Below are 19626 nucleotides of genomic sequence, written 5' to 3'. Positions count from 1 at the left end.
CTGCAGAAGTAACTAAAATAACGTATTGACTGTGCAACTGAATCAGTGAGTTTTTTTGTAATTAATAATAAAGGTGTTTAAAAACACAGTGCTGTGAGAGGTGCGGCTCTTTACCTAGAAAAGAGTGGAATGGGAACCACTGACAGATAGTTATTAAAGGATCAAGCAGCAGGATTATAGTTTGTTTAGGTTAACATGTTAATTGAGATGTAAGACAGGTTTCATAGTCTATATTTGGCTGTTGAAATACTGGTTTTACAGGTTTGTCAGTGATTTTATTCCCATGAGGGATACTCATCCACCACTGCTAATTCTGATGAGTTGTTTTAGCCACCCGATTGAGGGACATTCATTGCCTTCAGGCCAAAGATACAGACTGTGCTGATGCATCTGTGTTTGTTTTTTTGTGTTCATTATACACAACATGTGTATACTATGTGTATCTTTAGAGACAGCTGTAAGCACCCTTCTGAGTTTGAAGCTCTTTGTTGCAAAGATCAACAGGTATATATTGAATGTATAAATACTTCAAAAGCAAATCAAGTGCTCCCATACCATTGCCTACTATTTGCCCCCATAGTTATAATCTATTAATATTATTTGTGCAAAAGAGCAAGCCACTGTTCAGTTGATTAGGAAAACAGTTCATATGTCCATGTGGCCTGTACAGAAACTCGCTCTCTCTCTCTCTCTCTCTCTCTCTCTTTCTCTTTCTTTCTCTCTCTTTCTCTCTCTTTTCCATCCTTTTTTGCCTGTCATATGTCATAGTATCCATTCTGCTCACAAAGATGCATGGAAATCAAAAGCAAATCACAAACTTTGTTTTTTTTTTATCCAAACACCATATTTTAAGCACCATTTAATTTAGTTCATGAGTTTTATTAACATCCATCATGCGGTCAAATGCACTGTGATGCACTGATTTGTTAATGTAGCACAATATAAAAGTAAAAATGCATTTGGTACATTATGTGTTTATAGTTTTTTTAATCTAATAGATGCACTGAATTAAGATAAGGAACACAACATAAATATGAAAGCACTGTTATGTGTTTTTTTTGACATACAGTAAGTGTGTGTATGTGATTTAATATTTGCACACTATTATTATAAATATTGTTTGGTCAGAACTCCACTTTTAACACCTTTCAAAACACATGCTGCAAGAATTGTGGTAAAAGAACTGTGATAAATGTTCCCACAAATGTCTGATAGGATATTATTTTAGTTAAAACCCAAAAGGACTGTATGTCTGTTTGGATGCAACATAATTTCATTAATTCTTTTGAGTCTGGAGAATTTCAAATTCAGGTTCTAGTAAATGTGTTTTCAGACATTTTGGAAAGGAAAAAATATGGTGGAGCTTATAGAAGGATTTGGTGACGTAATTGTTATCATTGTGAGTAAATATTGCTGTTTGCCTACTGCAGAGGTTACTGAACTAAATATGATGATATGATGTTATGATGCTTCACCAGTCAGACAGCTTTTATGAACATTGATAAACCCTAGTGAATTAAAACCGGAACTGGGCCAAGCTTTACACACGTACACACATACACAGACATTAAAGATATCCAGGGATAATAAATGAATTTTTTTAGTTGTTGTTGTAGCTTTAGAAATGTTAACGGGTAAATACAATTATACAATTATATAATTATGTGCAATCAAATTTTGATTACATTAAAGATTATAGTAGATTCTTTTCTAAATAAAACAACTAATATAAGATATCGAAAACATTTTTGCACATGATCAGATCTTGCCATCCACATATTAAAATCTTTTACATCCATGACACAATGTGAAATGAGGTGCAATTTTCTGTTGACATTAAAGCTCTTATGTAGTGTCTCTACAGCATGTTGGTTGGAGTCAGGGTTCAGTATCTGAAGTGTAACAATGAGCTTAATTGATTTTCTGAACCAGGGGTAGTAGAAGGCATAGATGATTGGGTTTAGGCAAGAGTTCATGTAAAACAAACAAATAACAAAGGTAGCAGATGAAGCGTTTAGCAAGCTGCCATGGCCTGTGAGAATTACACAGAAAAAAGGACACACACATATTAGAAACACAACTACAATGATACCAAGAGTCGTAGCTGCTTTCATCTCAGATTTCCTAATAGCTAAAGTCACTGATCCCTGGAGATTGCTGCCTGCAACGTGTGAGTGAATGGCCCGAGCCTGAGACACAGCCACTACAAAAACTCTCATATACAAAAGTACAATCACAGTAATGGGAAGAATGAAAGTCAAAGTCAGATCAGCAAATCTAGCAATAATATCAGTGACACTCACACACTCTCCTAAACAGGATTTATACCTGCCAGGATGTTTGAGGTTATCTTTCAAGTTAACGCTCTGAAAGACAATAGACCAGGTGCAACATAGACACACAGAGATCTTCACTCTCTGTTGTGTGATTTTGCTGGAGTAATGCAGAGGGTAACAAATGGCCACATAGCGATCAATAGATATTATTACCAAAGTTACTACTGAAGCAGAGGTAATAATGTATGCTAGATATTGATACAGAACATCGTGTCACCTAGGATCCAGCAGCCATCGATGAGAGTTATCTGAAACAAAAGGAGGAAGCCCACTAATACATCTGAGACAGCCAGAGAGAGGAGGAGAAGGTTGGTGGGAGTGCAGAGCTGCCTGAGGAGCAAGAAAAAAACATTTATTTGTTATCAATAATTAGTCAGAAGCACAAAAAACTAAAATGCCATATATATATACCTGAAGTGTGAAAGAGAGACGATGACCAGCAGGTTGAGAATCACAGTAAGCAGAGAGATGGAGGACAGCAGAATGTAAATGAGCATGACCTCAAAGTAAGGGCGCCTTGGCTTCCTGCAGGAGGCGTTGAATAGCTGTGGAAAGCAGAGTTCGGTTTCCTCCATCATTGCAAGAAGTTGTCTGACAAAACCTCTTTGATATACAGCTGGTTCACCACCATCCTCCCATGCCACGCCTTTGCTCCTGCATTATCAGTCTCTGTAGGGGTTGCATTGTAGTTATTAAAATAGTAATAAATATTCCACCTATTTTGTTCAGCACACTGAATGCATTATGTCCAGACCAATCTACCTACCTCACGTGCAACCATGACTTCAGGATGCTTTAACCTGTTCACTTGATATTTAGAGACTCTCTCCCAGTAAGAAGAAATCAAATCACTATTTCCTGGCCGAGAACTGTGGCCTTAGCCACATTATTGTCATGTTACTTGGCTGCCAATCACTATGGTCATTGAATTTACCATTAGTAGAATGATCTGTGTACCCCTGTAGCCCTGTGGAGCTAACTTGTCAGAGGTTTTAGGCCTGAATGTTCACCCCTACAATCGGTGAACATGGCCTAATTCATAGCTCAGCCAGTGATTGCCAAGTTGCAGACAATTTATGTCAATTTCATGTCTGTATAAACAACAGATGTGTGGTCTCTTAGTCCTGCTGAACCGTTTTAGTGGTAAATTATCTGCATTACAGATGATTCAGCATGAATCAGCTTTACTTGTGATTGAGATTCTGTCATTCTTGAACCTCTTCACTTGGGGCAGTGTTGACAAAGCTCCTTTGATGCCAAGTCGTTTGGCTCGTTTATATATATCTGAGGCTCCAGTGCTAGAGTTTCTAGGCCAAATACAATACACTTAAAACACAAAAACAAGCTACTGCTTTTAAGTGTACTGTCATCTTGGATTCAAATACCAGGTAAGTGTTGACTCACATTTGACCCCAGTTTGTTATTGAAGGATTTGTGCATCTTTGTGACCCTAGGACCTCCTAACATTAGTTAGTGCTACCAACCACCCCTCCAACCTGTTTAATTTTGCAGGTTTGATCATCAAGTAACAGGAGGAGGATGGACTGAACGGCCAGATGTGCTGGAACATCTGGTGTAAACCTAACCGTTTGTCATTTTTGGGCCATGTAAGAATGTGCCATTTAGTAAAGATGCATTATAAATGAATCTAGCTTGGTACAAGAACCAGGGAGCCTAGGGGCAGATGATTTCCTAGGTCCAGATGACCTCACTAGCAAGTATCCCTTTGTCAGTTCTTGATCTTTCTGTGCTAGACTCTGGTGCCTGTGCAAGTGCATATTAACAGTGAGTACCAGCTCTCTCAGATACCCTGTGCCAAAATCCAAAATGCTCTAAATATTATAGTGTACCTATGTAATCTGTGGTTCATGCTTGGGTGAGCTTTTAAATAGTGATGGTAATTTTGACTTAAATGAGTACAAACAGTATAATGTCATAAATGTGGTACATGTGTGGCAGCAGTGGCGCAGCGGTATAGCAGGGTTGTCCCGTAACCGGAAGGTTGGTGGTTCAATCCCAACTCCTCCCTAGTCACTGTTGTGTGTCCTTGGGCAAGACACTTTACCTGCATAGCCTCCAGTGTACTCACTGGTGTATGGCGCTCTTTGCTGGGCTGCCTTGAGCAATTTCCCCATTGTGGGACTAATAAAGGTTTCAATTATTATTATTATGCCTTCTTTCTGCCATTTACATTGGATTTTATGCGGCTGATGCATGACCTCTCATAATTTAAATTCATTGACTCCTAAGATAGATGAAGGGCTTTTACTTTACTACTACTACTGAAAATCATTTTGAAAGGAATTTGAGTTTTTGTGGCGCTGACCAGACCAGATGCAACAAAACCACCACAATTTGATCTCCTTGACATTGCTTTCTTACCCACACACACACACACCACACACACGCACGCGCACACACGCACCAATGCACGCACCCACACGGGCACTTGAGAAAACAAACATTGTATAGTTAATGGCTCTCTTATGATTTGCTCCCGTCAAGGATTCACACTTTCTTGATTACTATCATCTCAGTGGGATCAATCCAATCAGAGGTGTTAACAAAAACATCTGCAATTCTAAGTAAACACATGGACACATAAACACAAATGCATGTACATGATGTAACCTGCAGTGTTTTCATTGAGTTATGAAGTTAATGTTATTCTAAACTTTGTGGCTGTCTTCATTATAATGTATTACACTTGATTGTGCAGCCTACATGTACAATAAGTTATGTATAACAAGTCCTATACATGAGAAAAGACACTCATTAAATATGAGAGTATAATTACAAGAGTAAACAACATCTCTGAATGTTATGAGGATGTTATCAGTTCATGCTGTGTCTTCACCTTGTGCAGCTGTCAAAAAAATGCCACATAATAACGTGCCTGCATAGTTGACCTTTTCATCTAAACAAACAGCCTTTTATTAATGGTGCACATTGTGCATTTGGCGTCGGATTAGTTGTCTGTACCTGCAGGATGTTTTGAATGGCAAGAAGATGTTGTGAATCACAAGAAGAGAATACAAACAGAGAAAAAAACCCGGCGTCTCACGGTCCACTGCTGCAGGATATTGAAATGCTGACTCTTCTGTTAGTTTTAAACCATCAATTTAAATGTGGTTACCACGTCCTATACTTTTAATGTGTAAATATATCATTTTAAATATAGCTGTTTTTTGGATGTCATTTTGATCATATGCTGCAAAATTATGGATAAACCCTTTGTGTGTCTTGACTAAGCCACAGCAATAATTTATTGCAGTGACTGTTGTGGAAACTTTTCTGCTCTGGTGAAAAATGAAATAGAGACTTCTGCCGGCCGACAAGGATGTATTCTTTGCAAAGACTGTCTAATCTGATTACAGAAAGTTGTGTAGTCTTATCTGCCAAGAGTTTGCTAAATTGAACAACTGCAACTGGCTGCAGGTATCAAAATGCACTGCTAGAGAGATTCCTATGTGTGCAAAGGTTCACAGATGCAGGAAACCTTGGTGCAGTTATCTAAACTGCTCAAAAAAAATAAACGGAACACTAAAATAACACATCCTAGGTCTCAATAAGAAAAATATTCAAGCTGAAAATCTTCATTCATTCCATAGTGGACGATACGTTGAGAACAAAACATAGAAATGATTAATGTAAATCAAAATTATTAACCCATAGAGGTCTGGATTTGGAACCATACCCCAAATGAAAGTGGAAAATCACATTACAGGCTGATCCAACTTGAGTGGAAATTCCTCAAGACAAGTCAAAATGAGGCTCAGTGTGTGTGGCCTCCACGTGCCTGCATGACCTCCCTGCAAGCCTGGGCATGCTCCTGATGAGACGACGTATGTTGTCCTGAGGGATCTTCTCCCAGACCTGGATTAAAGCATCTACTCCGGGACAGTCTGTGGTGCAACTTGGTGTTGGTGGATGGAAAGAGACATAATGTCCCAGCTGTGCTTGATTGGATTCAGGTCTGGGAAACAGGCAAGCCAGTCCATAGCATCAATGCCTTCATCATGCAGGAACTGCTGATACACTTCAGCCACATGAGGCCTAGCATTGTCATGCATCAGAAGGAATCCAGGGCCCACTGCACCAGCATATAGTCTAACAATGGGTCTGAGGATCTCTGTGCAGCCCTCCAAAGAAATGCCTCCCCACACCATTACTGACTCACCACCAAACCGGTCATGCTGGAGGATGTTGCAGGCAGCAGAACATTCTCTATGGCGTCTCCTGACTCTGTCATGTCTGTCACATGTGCTCAGTGTGAATCTGCTCTCATCAGTGAAGAGCACAGGTCACCAATAGTGAATCTGCCAATGTTGGTGTTCTCTGTCAAGTGCCAATCATCCTGCACGGTGTTGGGCTGTAAGCACAAGCCCCACTTGTGGATGTCAGGCCCTCATACCACTCTCTGACAGTTTGAGCAGAAACATGCATATGCATTAACATTAGTGGCCTGCTGCAGGCCATGTTGCAGGGCCCTGGCAGTGATCCTCCTGGTCCTCTTTACACAAAGGAGGAGCTAGCGGTCCTGCTGCACACAGAAGTGTGATTGACTTGGAGTTACATTGTGTTGTTGAAGTGTTCTTTTATTTTTTTGAGCAGTGTATGAATGCAGTTCATTTTAAAAGTATGTGCAAGTGCTGTTGTTAGTACTTTGGTCATGAGGTGCAGCAGTTTGCATGTTTGGGTGTGACAGCTGGAATGTTTTAAACAAATGGCAGGAGATTCTGTTGTGTTTCTCAGGCAGCATCAGCTATAATCTTTCTGGAGAACAGCTCATAGGCCTTTTTCTTGTTTTGTTTTTTTTTTGTTCAGAGCGTGTGATTATCAAGACTGTCCCACTACTGTGTTTAGTATGAGCTTTTCATAATGTGACAAAAACTCTATTTATTTATTCAGTTGAACAAATAATAGATCAGCTCAAAGCAAACCGTTTGCAGATGTTTGTCTACTTAAAATGTGTTGTACCTACAGAAGTCTGCAAAAATGAGCCCTCTCACCCTTTTGTTCATTGTCAGTATTATATCAAACAAACATGATATTTAATTTTGATTTATGTTGCCTTAAGTTACACCTCCACATCCACTCTAGGAGTAGATTACGGTGTGCAAAACACAGAGTAAATGTCCAATTAAGTGATACAAGCTGTCTTGTGTTGTAACTGGTGCCTAGCAAAACATGTTATCATAAAAAAATGAATAATCATTTAAATGTGACCATGCAAATAACCAGCATAGTAAAAAGATAAAGTACATTACATAATGGAACATTGGGTTCATGAAAGATTATTAACAAAATAAGAATGAATATGAAACTAATTATGATGCTGCTAGATTAAATCCAACCAGAAATGCAGTGGAATAGTCAGCGTGGGCTCCCCTGTCTCCCCCTGCAGTTTTTCCACAGTAATATACTGGTTTTCAAAAACAAAGGTAAAACACATCCATACACATCAATATTTTCATAGATTCAGCCTGAGGCCAGTGGTTAAGAGCAATAAGCAGCGTGTATTTCATAGTGTTGACTTCTTGGCACAGGAGTTTTTCTCATTTCCACATAGGTGGAGTCCTCGCAGTCATTGTTGATGTTCTGAAACATAACCAGTGGGAGGAGGAAGTTGAAGCACTAACTTGTTTCTTAAATGCTTGCTTTGGGAAAAATGTAATCAAACAGAGACAAACAGATGTGACATATTACCATCACCAGTCTGATGTAGAAACAGGTGATGAAAGTGCTGTACAGGAACATCAGGGCCAGCAGACCAATCAGAATCCATCTGAGCAGAGGAGGCTGTGGACGGGGTGGAGGAAATGAAGGGGGAGGGTGGCATCTCTCCTCTGTTTTCTTTTCACCTTAAAAACCATAGAGAGGTCATTTCCTGTGCTTGTTTTGGTGGTTTATACCGTCAAAACCAGATTGGTTTACTTTCACATTGTAACCCAGTAAGGAAACAGTGCAAGCAATAATAACAATAATAGAACAATGACTTGGTTTTTACTGTTGTAAGAGTCGTCGAGTAAGTTACAACCCTGAAAACATCCTGTCTTGCCTGGATATAAGATAAGCTTTGTTATCAGATAATGCTATTTTTTGTGAAGATGGAGTGACACATGTGGACTCCGGTTTTTTTCTCTCTATTCAAACTGCCAAAGCACCAAAGAAACGCAGGCTCAAACTGTTATAAAGTTTCTGAGAAATACTTTCTTATGTGTTATTTATTTCTGTATTTTTTGTTTAACAGAGGACACCTGTAGCTGGGGAAATGTAGGTGAATTTTCATCATATTTATCATTATCATCATCATATTTTTATTAGGTGCATATGACAATAAACACTTTGAATCTGAATCTTGAATCACATTTTGCGATGAAGGCGTGATCACACCTCGAGTCAGATCTCCTTATCTCTTGTTATCATCACAGACCTTTCTATATATGATCGTCTTTGACTGTTTCACCTGTAGCATGTATTCCCATTATGTATCTAATGTACATTATTGTGTGCTTAATTCTTTACATACCATGCAGTAGTTGGGTAGGCTTTCCTCTGTTGGTGTAATCTATTTCATTTTCTTGCACCGTGATCTCACACTCATATGTTGCATTTATTGCCTCTGGAACATTGTTGAGCATGATGAAAATAAACTTGTTGGAGTTCTCTGAATACATGAGGATGTTCTTACTGTTTTTCATCCCCTTTTGATATATGATAAATTTCTGCCCATTCCTGAGAATGAACACAAAAATCATTATTGTCTGTTTTCATTTCATAGATCACTGTTGGAAATAACATGACAGCAGGATACATACGGATTTATTCTGTAGAGTCGAACATCTACCACTGAACTGTCAGGTGCTGTTGAGTCATGTTCACAGCTGATGGTAACAGAGTTGTCTGGATTTATAGTCCGATTCTGTGGCTGGATCACATGAAAACCTATAGAATGAAACTCATGGATGATTCAGCTTTTTTCTGTCCATTTTCACTGAACAGGTAAACAGTGTTAACATTTAATATTTGTACATCAATCTTCAGATAAAAAATATAGATTGGTCAGTCGATGATGGAATTGAGTAACTTACCATGACTTTGGTAGAAGATGAACCTCACGGTGAGGATGAAGAAGAGGTTGAAGTTGCAGGTGTTCATCTCAGTGATCCTGTTGCCACAACAAAGTAAACTCCGCTGGTAAAACACCTGCCTCGTCCCAGCACTACACTATTTATTGGACAGGAAGAAGGAGATGGCAAGCTTGTGTTATCTAGAGTCAGATCCGTGGGTTTTGGTTTGTGTCTCTAGACGTCAGTCTTTCCTGTAGTCGTCATGCAGCAGTCACTTCTTTTTGTTTTCATGCAGGAAATGTGTTTCGTTCAGTTGAAAACTCTAGAAAGTATGTGTCATCATAAACTAACACAGACTAACACGGCTTAAGGTTTAATTTGAAAATACTGCTCCATGTTGACCCTCAGACACGATTAAATCACTGTGGCAATTGTGATTTATGAATATTTATTCTATTTTTTTTTGTACAAAGGTGGCCAAGATGTCAAAAAAAATCTTTCCACTCCAGCAGCAGATCTGAGCTGTTGATTCTGACTGACCAGCCTCACAGACATTACAGAGTGATAGACCTGTTGGGACATTATTGAAGCTTATTATGTCTCCACCAGTCAAACTTTACTATCCCCTCCGTTTCATGAAGACATTTCTTTAGTTAAAAAGAAGCCAATATTTTCAATTTCTATAGCACTATAATGAGGACCACAATATCAAGTTAGTCTGTTATTTCAGGGCCCTATTCTACAATGCATGTGTAAAAGAGCAAAGGTTTGTCAGTCATTTGTACACCATAAGGCTGTAATATGACAACTCACTGTAACATCTGTACAAGAACTAAGCTAGAAAACAGATGGCAGTAAATCATAGTCATGCATAAAATGCATGCATGAAATTGCTCTTTGTATTATTAACAGTGAGTTCATATTCATTTTATTGTGTACTGCTCGAATACTTGGACAGAATGCATTTTGATGCGTTGGCTGCTTTGAATTCTTAGAGACTGAGCGTTGATAACAAAGCATGCACAGTAGTCTGTGTCCTCTGCATGCATCTGTCTGTGTGTCTACAACAGCATATATCATTTGGCAGTAACATATGAACTGGATGGAACACACAGCACATCCATGCAGTGTTGTGAAAATATGCTGTAGCGATAAGCTAAAGTTAGCTGAGAATTAGCTCGCCAGCTGTCATTACAATTCTTTGAAATGTGGAACAAACTTGGAAGTTCATTTGACTGACTGCTGTGCTGACAGATCACACTCAAACACACACACACGTAGGCGTGCGTAAGAGAGGGGGGTTTAGTGAAATAATTTGATTAGTGCACACTTTAAATAGCACACTTTTTTAGGTTTTGGGTAAAGTATTGGGTCTTTTCAAGTCATAAGGCTTTTCTAATGAGGGTCAACAGATCTTGCAGCCCTTTTACAGTTAGCTCAGCTCTTTTCAGTCAGTGTTGTGCAATTGCAGTTTTGGTAAAGATTACAAACACAGGAAGGGCATTGGGACTTTCTGATGATTGATCATCAGTCTGATGATTGATTTGTTTCTGGCTTATATTTTCTGATGCATTAACACCTGGTGGATCATTCTAAACAGGAAAGGATCAGTCTGATGTATTTGCTTCGGCCTACATCTTTATCATGCTTATATCAATCTGTTTAGTAGGAAAGAAGAGGGAACTTAATTTTTCTGATGAGGCATAACATATTTTTGGTACTGCTGCAGATGTACACTGCCGTTTAAAAGTTTGGGGTCAATTGAAAATGTCTTTAATTTAAATGAAGATTCAATGAAGATAACACTAAAGTAATCAGACATACAGTCTAGACATTGTTAATGTGGTAAATGACTATTCTAGTTAGAAAAGGCTGATTTTTAAGGGAATATATACAAAGTTATACAGAGGCCCTTTTCCAGCAACCATTACTCCTTTGTTCTAATGATACATTGTGTTAGCTAATCGTGTTAAAAGGCTAATTGATGATTATACAACTCCTGTGAAATTATGTTAGCACAACTGAACCGTTATGCTGATCAGAGAAGCTATAGAACTGACCTGGTGACCCCAAACTTTTGAACAGTAGTAAACATATTAGCCTCTCTGTAAAACAAAAAAAAAAAACCTGTGATGTTATATGCAATAACTGTAGTCAGCAGACCGCATCCTGTCTTAATTTCTGTAAAATGAGAAAAGCAACCGCAGACACACTCAACATTAGCAGCCTAAGGTCTGTTTTCTGATCAGATTAGTCCATTTTCACTGCAATCATTTAGTTTAGGTTTTTTTTTTTTCTAAAACGTTTTGACTAAAGACAAAAGAATCCTGAGATGGCAGTAAAATCATGTCTGAAGGACATTTTTTACACGTTTAAATGTTAATTTACAGGAACAATGTAAAAGAAGTATGATCAAAACTCTTTAAACATTGTTTAAAAGCAAAGTATATATATTCAAATACATTTTATCTATAAATAAGTGAAATTGCTGTGCTCATTAATAGAAATGTGGTGGTCGACCATGTGTGCAACATCATGTTAATTAATCTGTTTTCTCACATTCATACAGTGTGTGTGTGTGTGTGAACTTGAAAGTACTTCTCCTGATTAAATATCTATCTATGTGATCTTATCCTCTACTGGCAACTACTGCTGCTTTCATTTTCTTTGGCAGAAATTCAGCAAGGTGTCAAAAACTCAAACATTTTCAGACATATTGACATGATAGCATCATGCATTTAGATTCATTGGGCTTTGCAACATCTTATCTTGCTGGAAGAAGCCATCAGAGGATAGATAAAGTAGTCAGCATTTTAATAGTTCGAAGAAGAGCATGGCGGCTTTATGTGTATTGGTTGGTCAAAGCCAACATCCACCAGCAAGCTCTTCCTGACCTACTTCTCGAAACCAGAAAATCACAGAAACAGGAACCTGACAGTCACATCTGTTACAAAAGTAGGACACTTTTCATCAGCTATCTATTGCTGAACTGATAATTTTACTTGTACATGCACGTGTCTGTGGTTTTATGTTTTCTGTAGGTTTCAGCCTTTTATCTGTGAGGAAATAGTCAGGAGACTCTTACAGATCAGTTTAAAGATCCACTAGCAGCCTCTGGAGTCTGCAACATAGTATTACAGTGTTACATGCATCAGTGTACATTACAGGGCTAAAACATGGGTAGGTTATGGGTGAGAAATATGCAAGTTTCAAGGCTTAAGTCACACATTTGCACTCTATGTGACCTTAGTTTGCAAGCTCAGAAATTGCCAGGTATTTTTCCTGCCTTCTACTGATTACTTATACTTTTCATTGTGAAGTATTAATAACGAAATAACCACAAATCAGCATTGTTAAATGTTGTTGCACCTCCTTTCTATTGTGTGCCCCCGGCAGGCCTGGTTGACCTGAAGCAAAGTAAACTACCAGTGTAGTTACTTTACGGTCTCAGAAAGTATACTTGTCATTTTTGTGTGTATGTGGTAGCTTCTAATTTGTAACCTTGGGGTCAGTTTCTTATAAATTTGAAAATTCTTTTCTCATAAAATTTTCCTATAAATTTGAATGATTTGAATAAAAAAACAAATATATGAAATGCACTTTTAAAATTCAGAAATTTTATTTTAAAAAATCTGAACATTGCAACAGCAACAAAATAAGCAGACCTAAGTTTTGTAAATGAATAACTTCTGTAGCGTTAATGCAGCATAATGATTAAAAACTTTACTTCATACAGTATTCAGCTGCATGTCTACATAATTCACTGAAGGTGCCATCACAACTGGAAACTCAGCTTATTAACATAATGTGTGTTTACAAGAACGTAAACATTAAATCTGCACAGACATACTGTGGTTCAAAAGGAGCCTCATCATAACAGAGGTGATAAATAATAGAATGAAAACTCTTCTACACAGAGATAAATCTGCTCGGAACATGGTGGCTCCAAGATGACACACAGGGACTGATACATTTCCGTGTAGTTTTTCATCATACAATGATTTCATGAGGAAATGAGGCAGGGTCCACTTTATGTTGCACACTGGGTACTGCTCTGAAGATCTCCCTCCTCCTTCCTAGACACTGGAGTGTCTGCAAATAAAAAAAAAAAACATTTAAACTTCAGAGAGCGCTGGGAATGTTATAAATGAGGATACTTTTTGCAGTGTTTTGTCTTAATGTGATAGGATTACAGCATAAGAAAATGTAAGAGAGGCCAAGGCTGCATCTCGATTAGTCAAGGCCAGTGTCAGTAAACCCAACTCTGAGGGAGCTCTAGTGTGTACAGACAGGATCAGTTGTGATACTATTTTTAATGTTCTGACCTGGAAGTAGATGATGATGGCGAGGACACACGTGATCGCTACCACCAGTCCAACCACAGCAACACTAACTGGCTCTGAAGGCTCATCCTCCTCTCCCTCCGCGCCCTGGTGTAAATTCTGTCTCTGAGCACTGGGCACAGAACAGTCAGCACCGTCTGTGGACCAATGAAAAGCAGAAAGTGAAAGTGAGCCTACAAGAAAAAGGTTTGCAGCTCTGAGCACCTCACGTGGTCGCCTTACCTAGTACATGAATGAGTGTGCCATTGCCATTGTGCTGCAGGTATGGTGGTGGGTAAAGGATGTGTATCTGACAGCGATAGATATCTGTGTCTGTGGGTTTCAGTCCTGAAACTGTCACCTCCACAGCGCCATCTTTGGCCGTAGCAGAGCACTGCATCTGAAACACAGATTGGATTGGAATTTCTCTTTCTGGAATGGGATTCGCCCAGTTAGGCGGAGTGACAGAGGTCAGAACCTCGACACAGAGGGTTCATCCAACGTTATTCATAGTCTTACCTCTCCTTTTCGTACTGCATGCATGGCACTTGGCTCCGTGAGGTTGAGGAATGAGGAGCAGACTTCATGGTTGCCATGGAGACCCTTAAGCAGAGTCACACGGAGCTCCTCTGGGTCAGGGTAGGGGTACTGTGGGATTTGGTTGTCTAACTTTCTTTGTGTCCGGTGGTGAGAGGGTTGGGTGAGGCACTGGATCTGGGCTATACCATTTGTGCTCACCACACTGTAGGGCTGCATCACCTTCACAGCTGACGGAGAAAAAAAAAGTTCCTTTAGAAAAAAAACCCAAAAGGCTTCACACCCACATGTCACTAGTTCTGTGTTTAAGACATGAAACAAAGAAACTCTGTGGTTTAACTGCATTGCAGCAGCTCCATCACATTGAGGCTGCAGGGATCACACGCACAAGCAAAATTTAATCGAACAAAAAGCAGGTGATTCCAAAATGTAGATTATATGTCGGTGATCCATCATCTATATTACTGGGTATACATTGGTTGCCTGGTTCCTGGTATATATATATATATATATATATATATATATATATATATATAATGTGATTTTAGTTAAAGATAGATATTGGTTCTCATTCTACCCTTACTACTATTTGTGTTCTTTTTAGAATGGATTCTTTGATATATTCAGGCAAGCTGTTTCCTTCTGTGTCCAGGGCTGAATTAACATCCGGCTTGGTTCAGCTACATTTTTACAGCATTGAAGCATTGATTGATCCTAACATCTGACCTCAGCCAGAAAATGAGTAAACACATTAATTGATATCTTATTAGTATTACTTCCCTGTTACAGAAAGACTTAAGGTACTTTCACACCTTTGTGCGTTGTTTGTGGTCCAAACTGTAGAGGATCAATTACTGTCCATTAAACTTCCAAACGTTTCTCACTTGTAAATCTTGTAAATGACACAATTAAGTCCCCACTAAATAATGTTAACAGGCTGGAATTCCTTAAATTCCTTAAAGCTGCATTATGATGTTTTCAGTCTGCTACCAAAACCCTTATCCTTACATCAATGAAAGTCTGATTATACTTACTACTCCACACAGGCAGGCAGAGACTGAGAACACCCAACATAATCCATTCCATCATGCTGTGAGTCAGGATCATCATACAGTGTTTTTTCACACGGACAGGCTGCGGAGCACATACACCCTCACACTGAGCAGATTTTACAAAAACACTGCAAAAACTCACCTTTATAGTCATTCATTCTCTTCAGCTCATGGAAACTGTCACGGCACAGGAAGTGATGATGGCGTGTTTTGCCAGTAAAGACAGAAAGCAAGTTTAAGCGGCTGTGGTTCTGCAGGAACGCTGAGGAGGGTTGATTTCAGTCATATTAATAAACCAACCTGTTGCTCGAAAACCACAAAAGTCAGATTAATTTCAGTTTGCCATTATTTATGCACTCTAGCATTTTAGCACATCCATCCATCCATCTATCAACAGAAAGCCTTTCATCCAAAGTCTGCTTCGGGCACATAAGTTTAGATATTTTAGCTTAGAGGGAACATTTATTGTTTTTATAAGTTAATGTTGAGCCTGCTGGCAGATGAGTCTTGAGTGGAAAACGGCAACGTAGACAAATGTGGAAACTTTTTCTGCGTGAATATTTAGTTTGAATTTCTGTGGCTTCTGAAGTTTCCATGTTGAATTTGCATAACAGTCAAATTCAGCATGAAAGTATGAAAACACTTTGTTTTAGGACCTTTTCTGAATCATTTTCTGAATTCTTCAGAAAACTTTTCTCATCCTTTTCTCTCTAATTTTGCCTTATTGTGCTTCCTTTTCCATGTTTTTTTTTATATTTTTGAAAAGACCAAATAACAAAGAAACACCATCCCTTTGGAGGCTTTTAGGACCTTTTAGAATCAGACAGATTTCTGTGTCAGTTAATGCTCCATTTACAGTAACTGTAAAATCATATGAGATGTTTTCTCACAGAGAAAACCTCAGTGGAACAAGAGTGATTGCACAAGAGTTTGAATGGACTATATAATAATAACAATAACTTCCTGTAGATGAAAAATATTGTGATTTGTTTTGTTGTTTACAGAAAGCACCTATACTATCATTGACCACTGAGAAATGTCCATACTCTTTCAAAGAACAACTCAAAGATTCAGGCTGTACCATTTTCATATGAATTAATGGCCATTTGTCTGGATTTTAAAGGTTCTAATTGTAATATTTTTTTTATTTTACATGGGAGAACAGAAACCTTGATGAAGATTAAATGTTTTAGCACATTCATCAATGTTCATAATACCACGATAGATATGCCTGGAAGTCTGTTCAGTATTCTTTGCAGGCTGCATCACAGGCTGCATTTTCTTGATTTTAAACACTATCAGCTATTTCATCACCTTTTGGAATATTACAATCATTTCTGTAGTTTCATGTTGTATGTGTTCCTCTCAGGCTCTGTGTAGCATATACACTGTGATACTCTGCAAAGAGCGGAAAACGGCTAATTCTGTCAGAGTGTTTGCAGATTACTGTGCTGATGTGCTCCTGACGTCACAGCTGCCTGGAAACATTTGTGGGGTTAAACCCCATTTTTGCAGAGCTGAAGTCATGCGGAAAAACAGCGGTTCATTTCTGCTGCTGTCATTGTTTCAGAATGGTTTGCTGCAAGAGCACAAATACCAGTTTCACTGTTTACAGTCAGTTTAGTCCACACAGCATCCTGTTACACAGATATGTTGGAGTTCCATGGGCCATAATGCGGAATGATAATAATAATATGTTTAATTTGTAATTTACATGTATTTTAGAACAATTCATTTGCAGTATTTTTCTCTCCAGAAGGGGTTGCTGTTTGTTTGTGTTATATATCTGTGAAATACTGTGCTTCATGCTGTGTAATTATTCCTCATATTTGTAATTGAAAGCATGACACAGATGTTAGATATGAATGTATTGTCCAGTGACATCCTATCATGGGACCGGTATAGCTGCAAAAGTTGGCGTGTAAGATTAGGAAAATTCAACATGGTGGACTGTCACTCAGGTGTTCAAGTCCCCCTGACACTGTGAGCTGTTTTGTTTTCCACCATTGTTAGGTTTTGTTTTTGCCTGCAGTTTTAAATTAGACCTGTGTTGAAAAACTCGATTCTCCGATTGTGAATCGATTTTCATCTTGTTTTCTAAAGATCGATTCGTAAGTCCAAAGATCGATTTTTTTAATACGTTTTCCCCAGTAAACTTTAATCCCATTAGTCGCGTCATTGAAGTCACGCATGCACGCTTAGTGTGAAGATATCAAAACAATGAACATGGTGTCGGACACTAGCGACAACGTTAGCCAAGCCCTGGTTTTGAAAAAGCCTGAATCAGTTACTATAAGGTCCTATTTCGGGTTCACAAACTACGAAAAGAAAGATAAGCTTGACAAAAGCGAAGCGATTTGCAAGGCATGCCAAATGGAAGTGAAGTATTGCGGAAATACGACCAAACTCAGGAACCACATGTTGCGACAAGAGCAACAAGAGCTCATGTCCAAGCAGCCCACCGGGTCACAACAGATGAAACTCAAGCAAAAGCTACAACTACCAGCCAATTCTGCATGTTCTCTTAAAATAACCGCTTTCCAAAAGACTCCAAAGTTGTTAAGGACATCAAGGATGAGATCAAGAAAAACCTGAGCACAAGGTAGGCCTATGCTGTGTGTGTGAGAGAGTGAGGGAGAGGGAAAGAGAGCTGCATCTTGTGTGTGTGAGTAAGAGAGAGGGGGGGATTAAAGGAAACATAATTAAAGAAAACATTATTACCCTCCTGTGATTGTATAAATTAATTTAAATATGTGAAATTTAAATTTCAGGTATTTGAACCAGAAGGACATGCTGCATGTTGCCTCAGCTGTCGATCCACACTTCAAAGCCTTGCCATTCCTGAGTGAGGAGGAGCGAGACAGCACCTTTTCCAGACTGAAGCAGTGGTTGGGATGGAGGACAGCTTACATAGTCTGTCTTAAAGTCAAGTTTAACTTCCAGTTTATTTTTATTTGCACTTTAATAGGTGACACCTTTCTCTATTTTTTTTCTATTAACAGTATGAGTTAAAATGTCCAGTTTACATGTTTGCACTTTAAAGGCAATTGAATGTCTTATGTGTCCTAAGGTACTGTACCTTCGTTTTTCCTTTTTATTCAGAGTCATACTTTGAACTCTGTTTGCATTTACACTGGCTGAGACTGTATTTGATTTTTATATTGATATTAAGATAAAAGTGCATTTGTATTCAACAGAAACAGATTTGGGTGAATTCCTGATATCATATTTTTAATAATGCAAGCGGTTTTAATACTAACTACAATCGCGATCTGATCAAATCCGATCGAATCGTAATAATCGATTATAAATATTGAGAGTCGGAATCAAATTGATTCTTGTAATTTGAATCAATACCCAGCCCTATTTTAAATCACTTCTGGATTCTAAATTAAAAACTGCTGGATGAGGTTAGGGATTAACAACAGGGTGAGTGATTAAGCAAAGATCATCTTTTAAAAACAAGGATAAGAAGGAGGATAAATTCTTGAAAGGGATATGTTGCTGTGTAAAGTACAGAACAAAATGGCATTTTTTTTCCACAGAAAGATGTTGGCCACAATAATACGTTTATGGGAAAGTGTATGAGATGTGATCCGTGTTGCCACACAGCCATCTATCTATGATGCCTACATGTATGAACCACATCCTGAGTACATGTTTACAGAACTGCAGCAAACCTCAAACGCCCCAGATTAAAAAAAAAAAAAAAAAAAGATTGATAGAAACTGTTGAGTAAGGCCACAAACAACTATTCAGATTCACTTAATGTATGAATTACTGAAATGACCAACCAGTGACTTATATGACAACTCACACAAGCACACAGCGGTTGACACAATTACAATGGCTCCTAATTAGGGTTTCAGCTTTAAATTTAGCTTAACGTAGTTTTATTAATTAAGTATCCACGTTTTTCAGTAAATCATGGACAAGTAGCAGCAATAGACAAACTATGTAGAGGTAGAGGGGTTACACTTTGTTTTAACATTATAGGGACTGACTCACTTTTGGACTCCTGTAGGCGGAGCAGTTTTTGACACCCCAACATTAGCTTTATATCAACTGCTTGCTGTGCACAATTTGCAGCTTAAATAATGTCAATACCTTGTATCATCAATCGCATCACATATTGATCATTATAAGGCATTTGAAGGTTTAGTAAAGTAATTAGTCAGCTTTTTCCACATATTCCTGTTCATATATTATCATATCCAAATTCTAAACATTCCAAGCTATGGCCAGATTTCAGTCCTTTTACAGTCTGTTATCTAGTGATGTGGTCAGTCACTGCATGGATGGAAGT

At 38.4% G+C, this 19626-nt stretch overlaps 2 protein-coding genes and 1 pseudogene across 3 annotated transcripts; all 3 read right to left on the bottom strand.

Moving 5' to 3' along the window:
- Positions 1 to 755: 755 nt before the first annotated feature.
- On the bottom strand, positions 756 to 2911 carry LOC114426917 (trace amine-associated receptor 13c-like; annotated as a pseudogene).
- A 4309-nt stretch (positions 2912 to 7220) lies between these two features.
- LOC114426419 (uncharacterized) lies at positions 7221 to 9617 on the bottom strand. Its single transcript, XM_028393813.1, has 5 exons — positions 9431 to 9617; positions 9158 to 9284; positions 8869 to 9074; positions 8046 to 8200; positions 7221 to 7937 (listed from the first exon to the last, which is right to left on the bottom strand). The coding sequence occupies exons 1-5, from the start codon at positions 9495 to 9497 to the stop codon at positions 7836 to 7838; spliced, it is 657 nt and encodes a 218-aa protein (XP_028249614.1). The 5' UTR covers positions 9498 to 9617; the 3' UTR covers positions 7221 to 7835.
- Positions 9618 to 13159: 3542 nt separating this feature from the next.
- cd28 (CD28 molecule) lies at positions 13160 to 15563 on the bottom strand. 2 transcript variants are annotated; one of them, XM_028394041.1, is made up of 5 exons: positions 15463 to 15563; positions 14251 to 14498; positions 13975 to 14131; positions 13735 to 13889; positions 13160 to 13501 (listed from the first exon to the last, which is right to left on the bottom strand). In XM_028394041.1, the coding sequence occupies exons 1-5, from the start codon at positions 15476 to 15478 to the stop codon at positions 13400 to 13402; spliced, it is 678 nt and encodes a 225-aa protein (XP_028249842.1). In that variant the 5' UTR covers positions 15479 to 15563; the 3' UTR covers positions 13160 to 13399. The 2 variants fall into 2 exon arrangements, with proteins under 2 accessions (XP_028249842.1, XP_028249841.1); XM_028394040.1 differs by lacking the exon at positions 15463 to 15563 and adding an exon at positions 15303 to 15429.
- Between the last annotated feature and the right edge of the window lie 4063 nt (positions 15564 to 19626).

The sequence above is a fragment of the Parambassis ranga genome, chromosome 21, assembly GCF_900634625.1.
Source record: "Parambassis ranga chromosome 21, fParRan2.1, whole genome shotgun sequence".
Lineage (NCBI taxonomy): Eukaryota > Metazoa > Chordata > Actinopteri > Ambassidae > Parambassis > Parambassis ranga.
This window is presented reverse-complemented; position numbering and strand designations above follow the sequence as displayed.

Excerpts from the sequence above, each read along its gene's own strand:
- cd28 (XM_028394040.1), bottom strand. The coding sequence starts at position 15,378 with ATGATGATCCTGACTCACAGCATGATGGAATGGATTATGTTGGGTGTT. Across the intron at positions 14,499-15,302 it reads CTGCCTGCCTGTGTGGAGTA|CTGTGAAGGTGATGCAGCCC; the intron begins GTAAGTATAATC and ends TTTCTCCGTCAG. Across the intron at positions 14,132-14,250 it reads ATGCAGTACGAAAAGGAGAG|ATGCAGTGCTCTGCTACGGC; the intron begins GTAAGACTATGA and ends TCTGTGTTTCAG.
- LOC114426419 (XM_028393813.1), bottom strand. The coding sequence starts at position 9,497 with ATGAACACCTGCAACTTCAACCTCTTCTTCATCCTCACCGTGAGGTTC. Across the intron at positions 9,075-9,157 it reads CGACTCTACAGAATAAATCC|GAATGGGCAGAAATTTATCA; the intron begins GTATGTATCCTG and ends GTTCATTCTCAG. Across the intron at positions 8,201-8,868 it reads GCCTACCCAACTACTGCATG|GTGAAAAGAAAACAGAGGAG; the intron begins GTATGTAAAGAA and ends ATGGTTTTTAAG.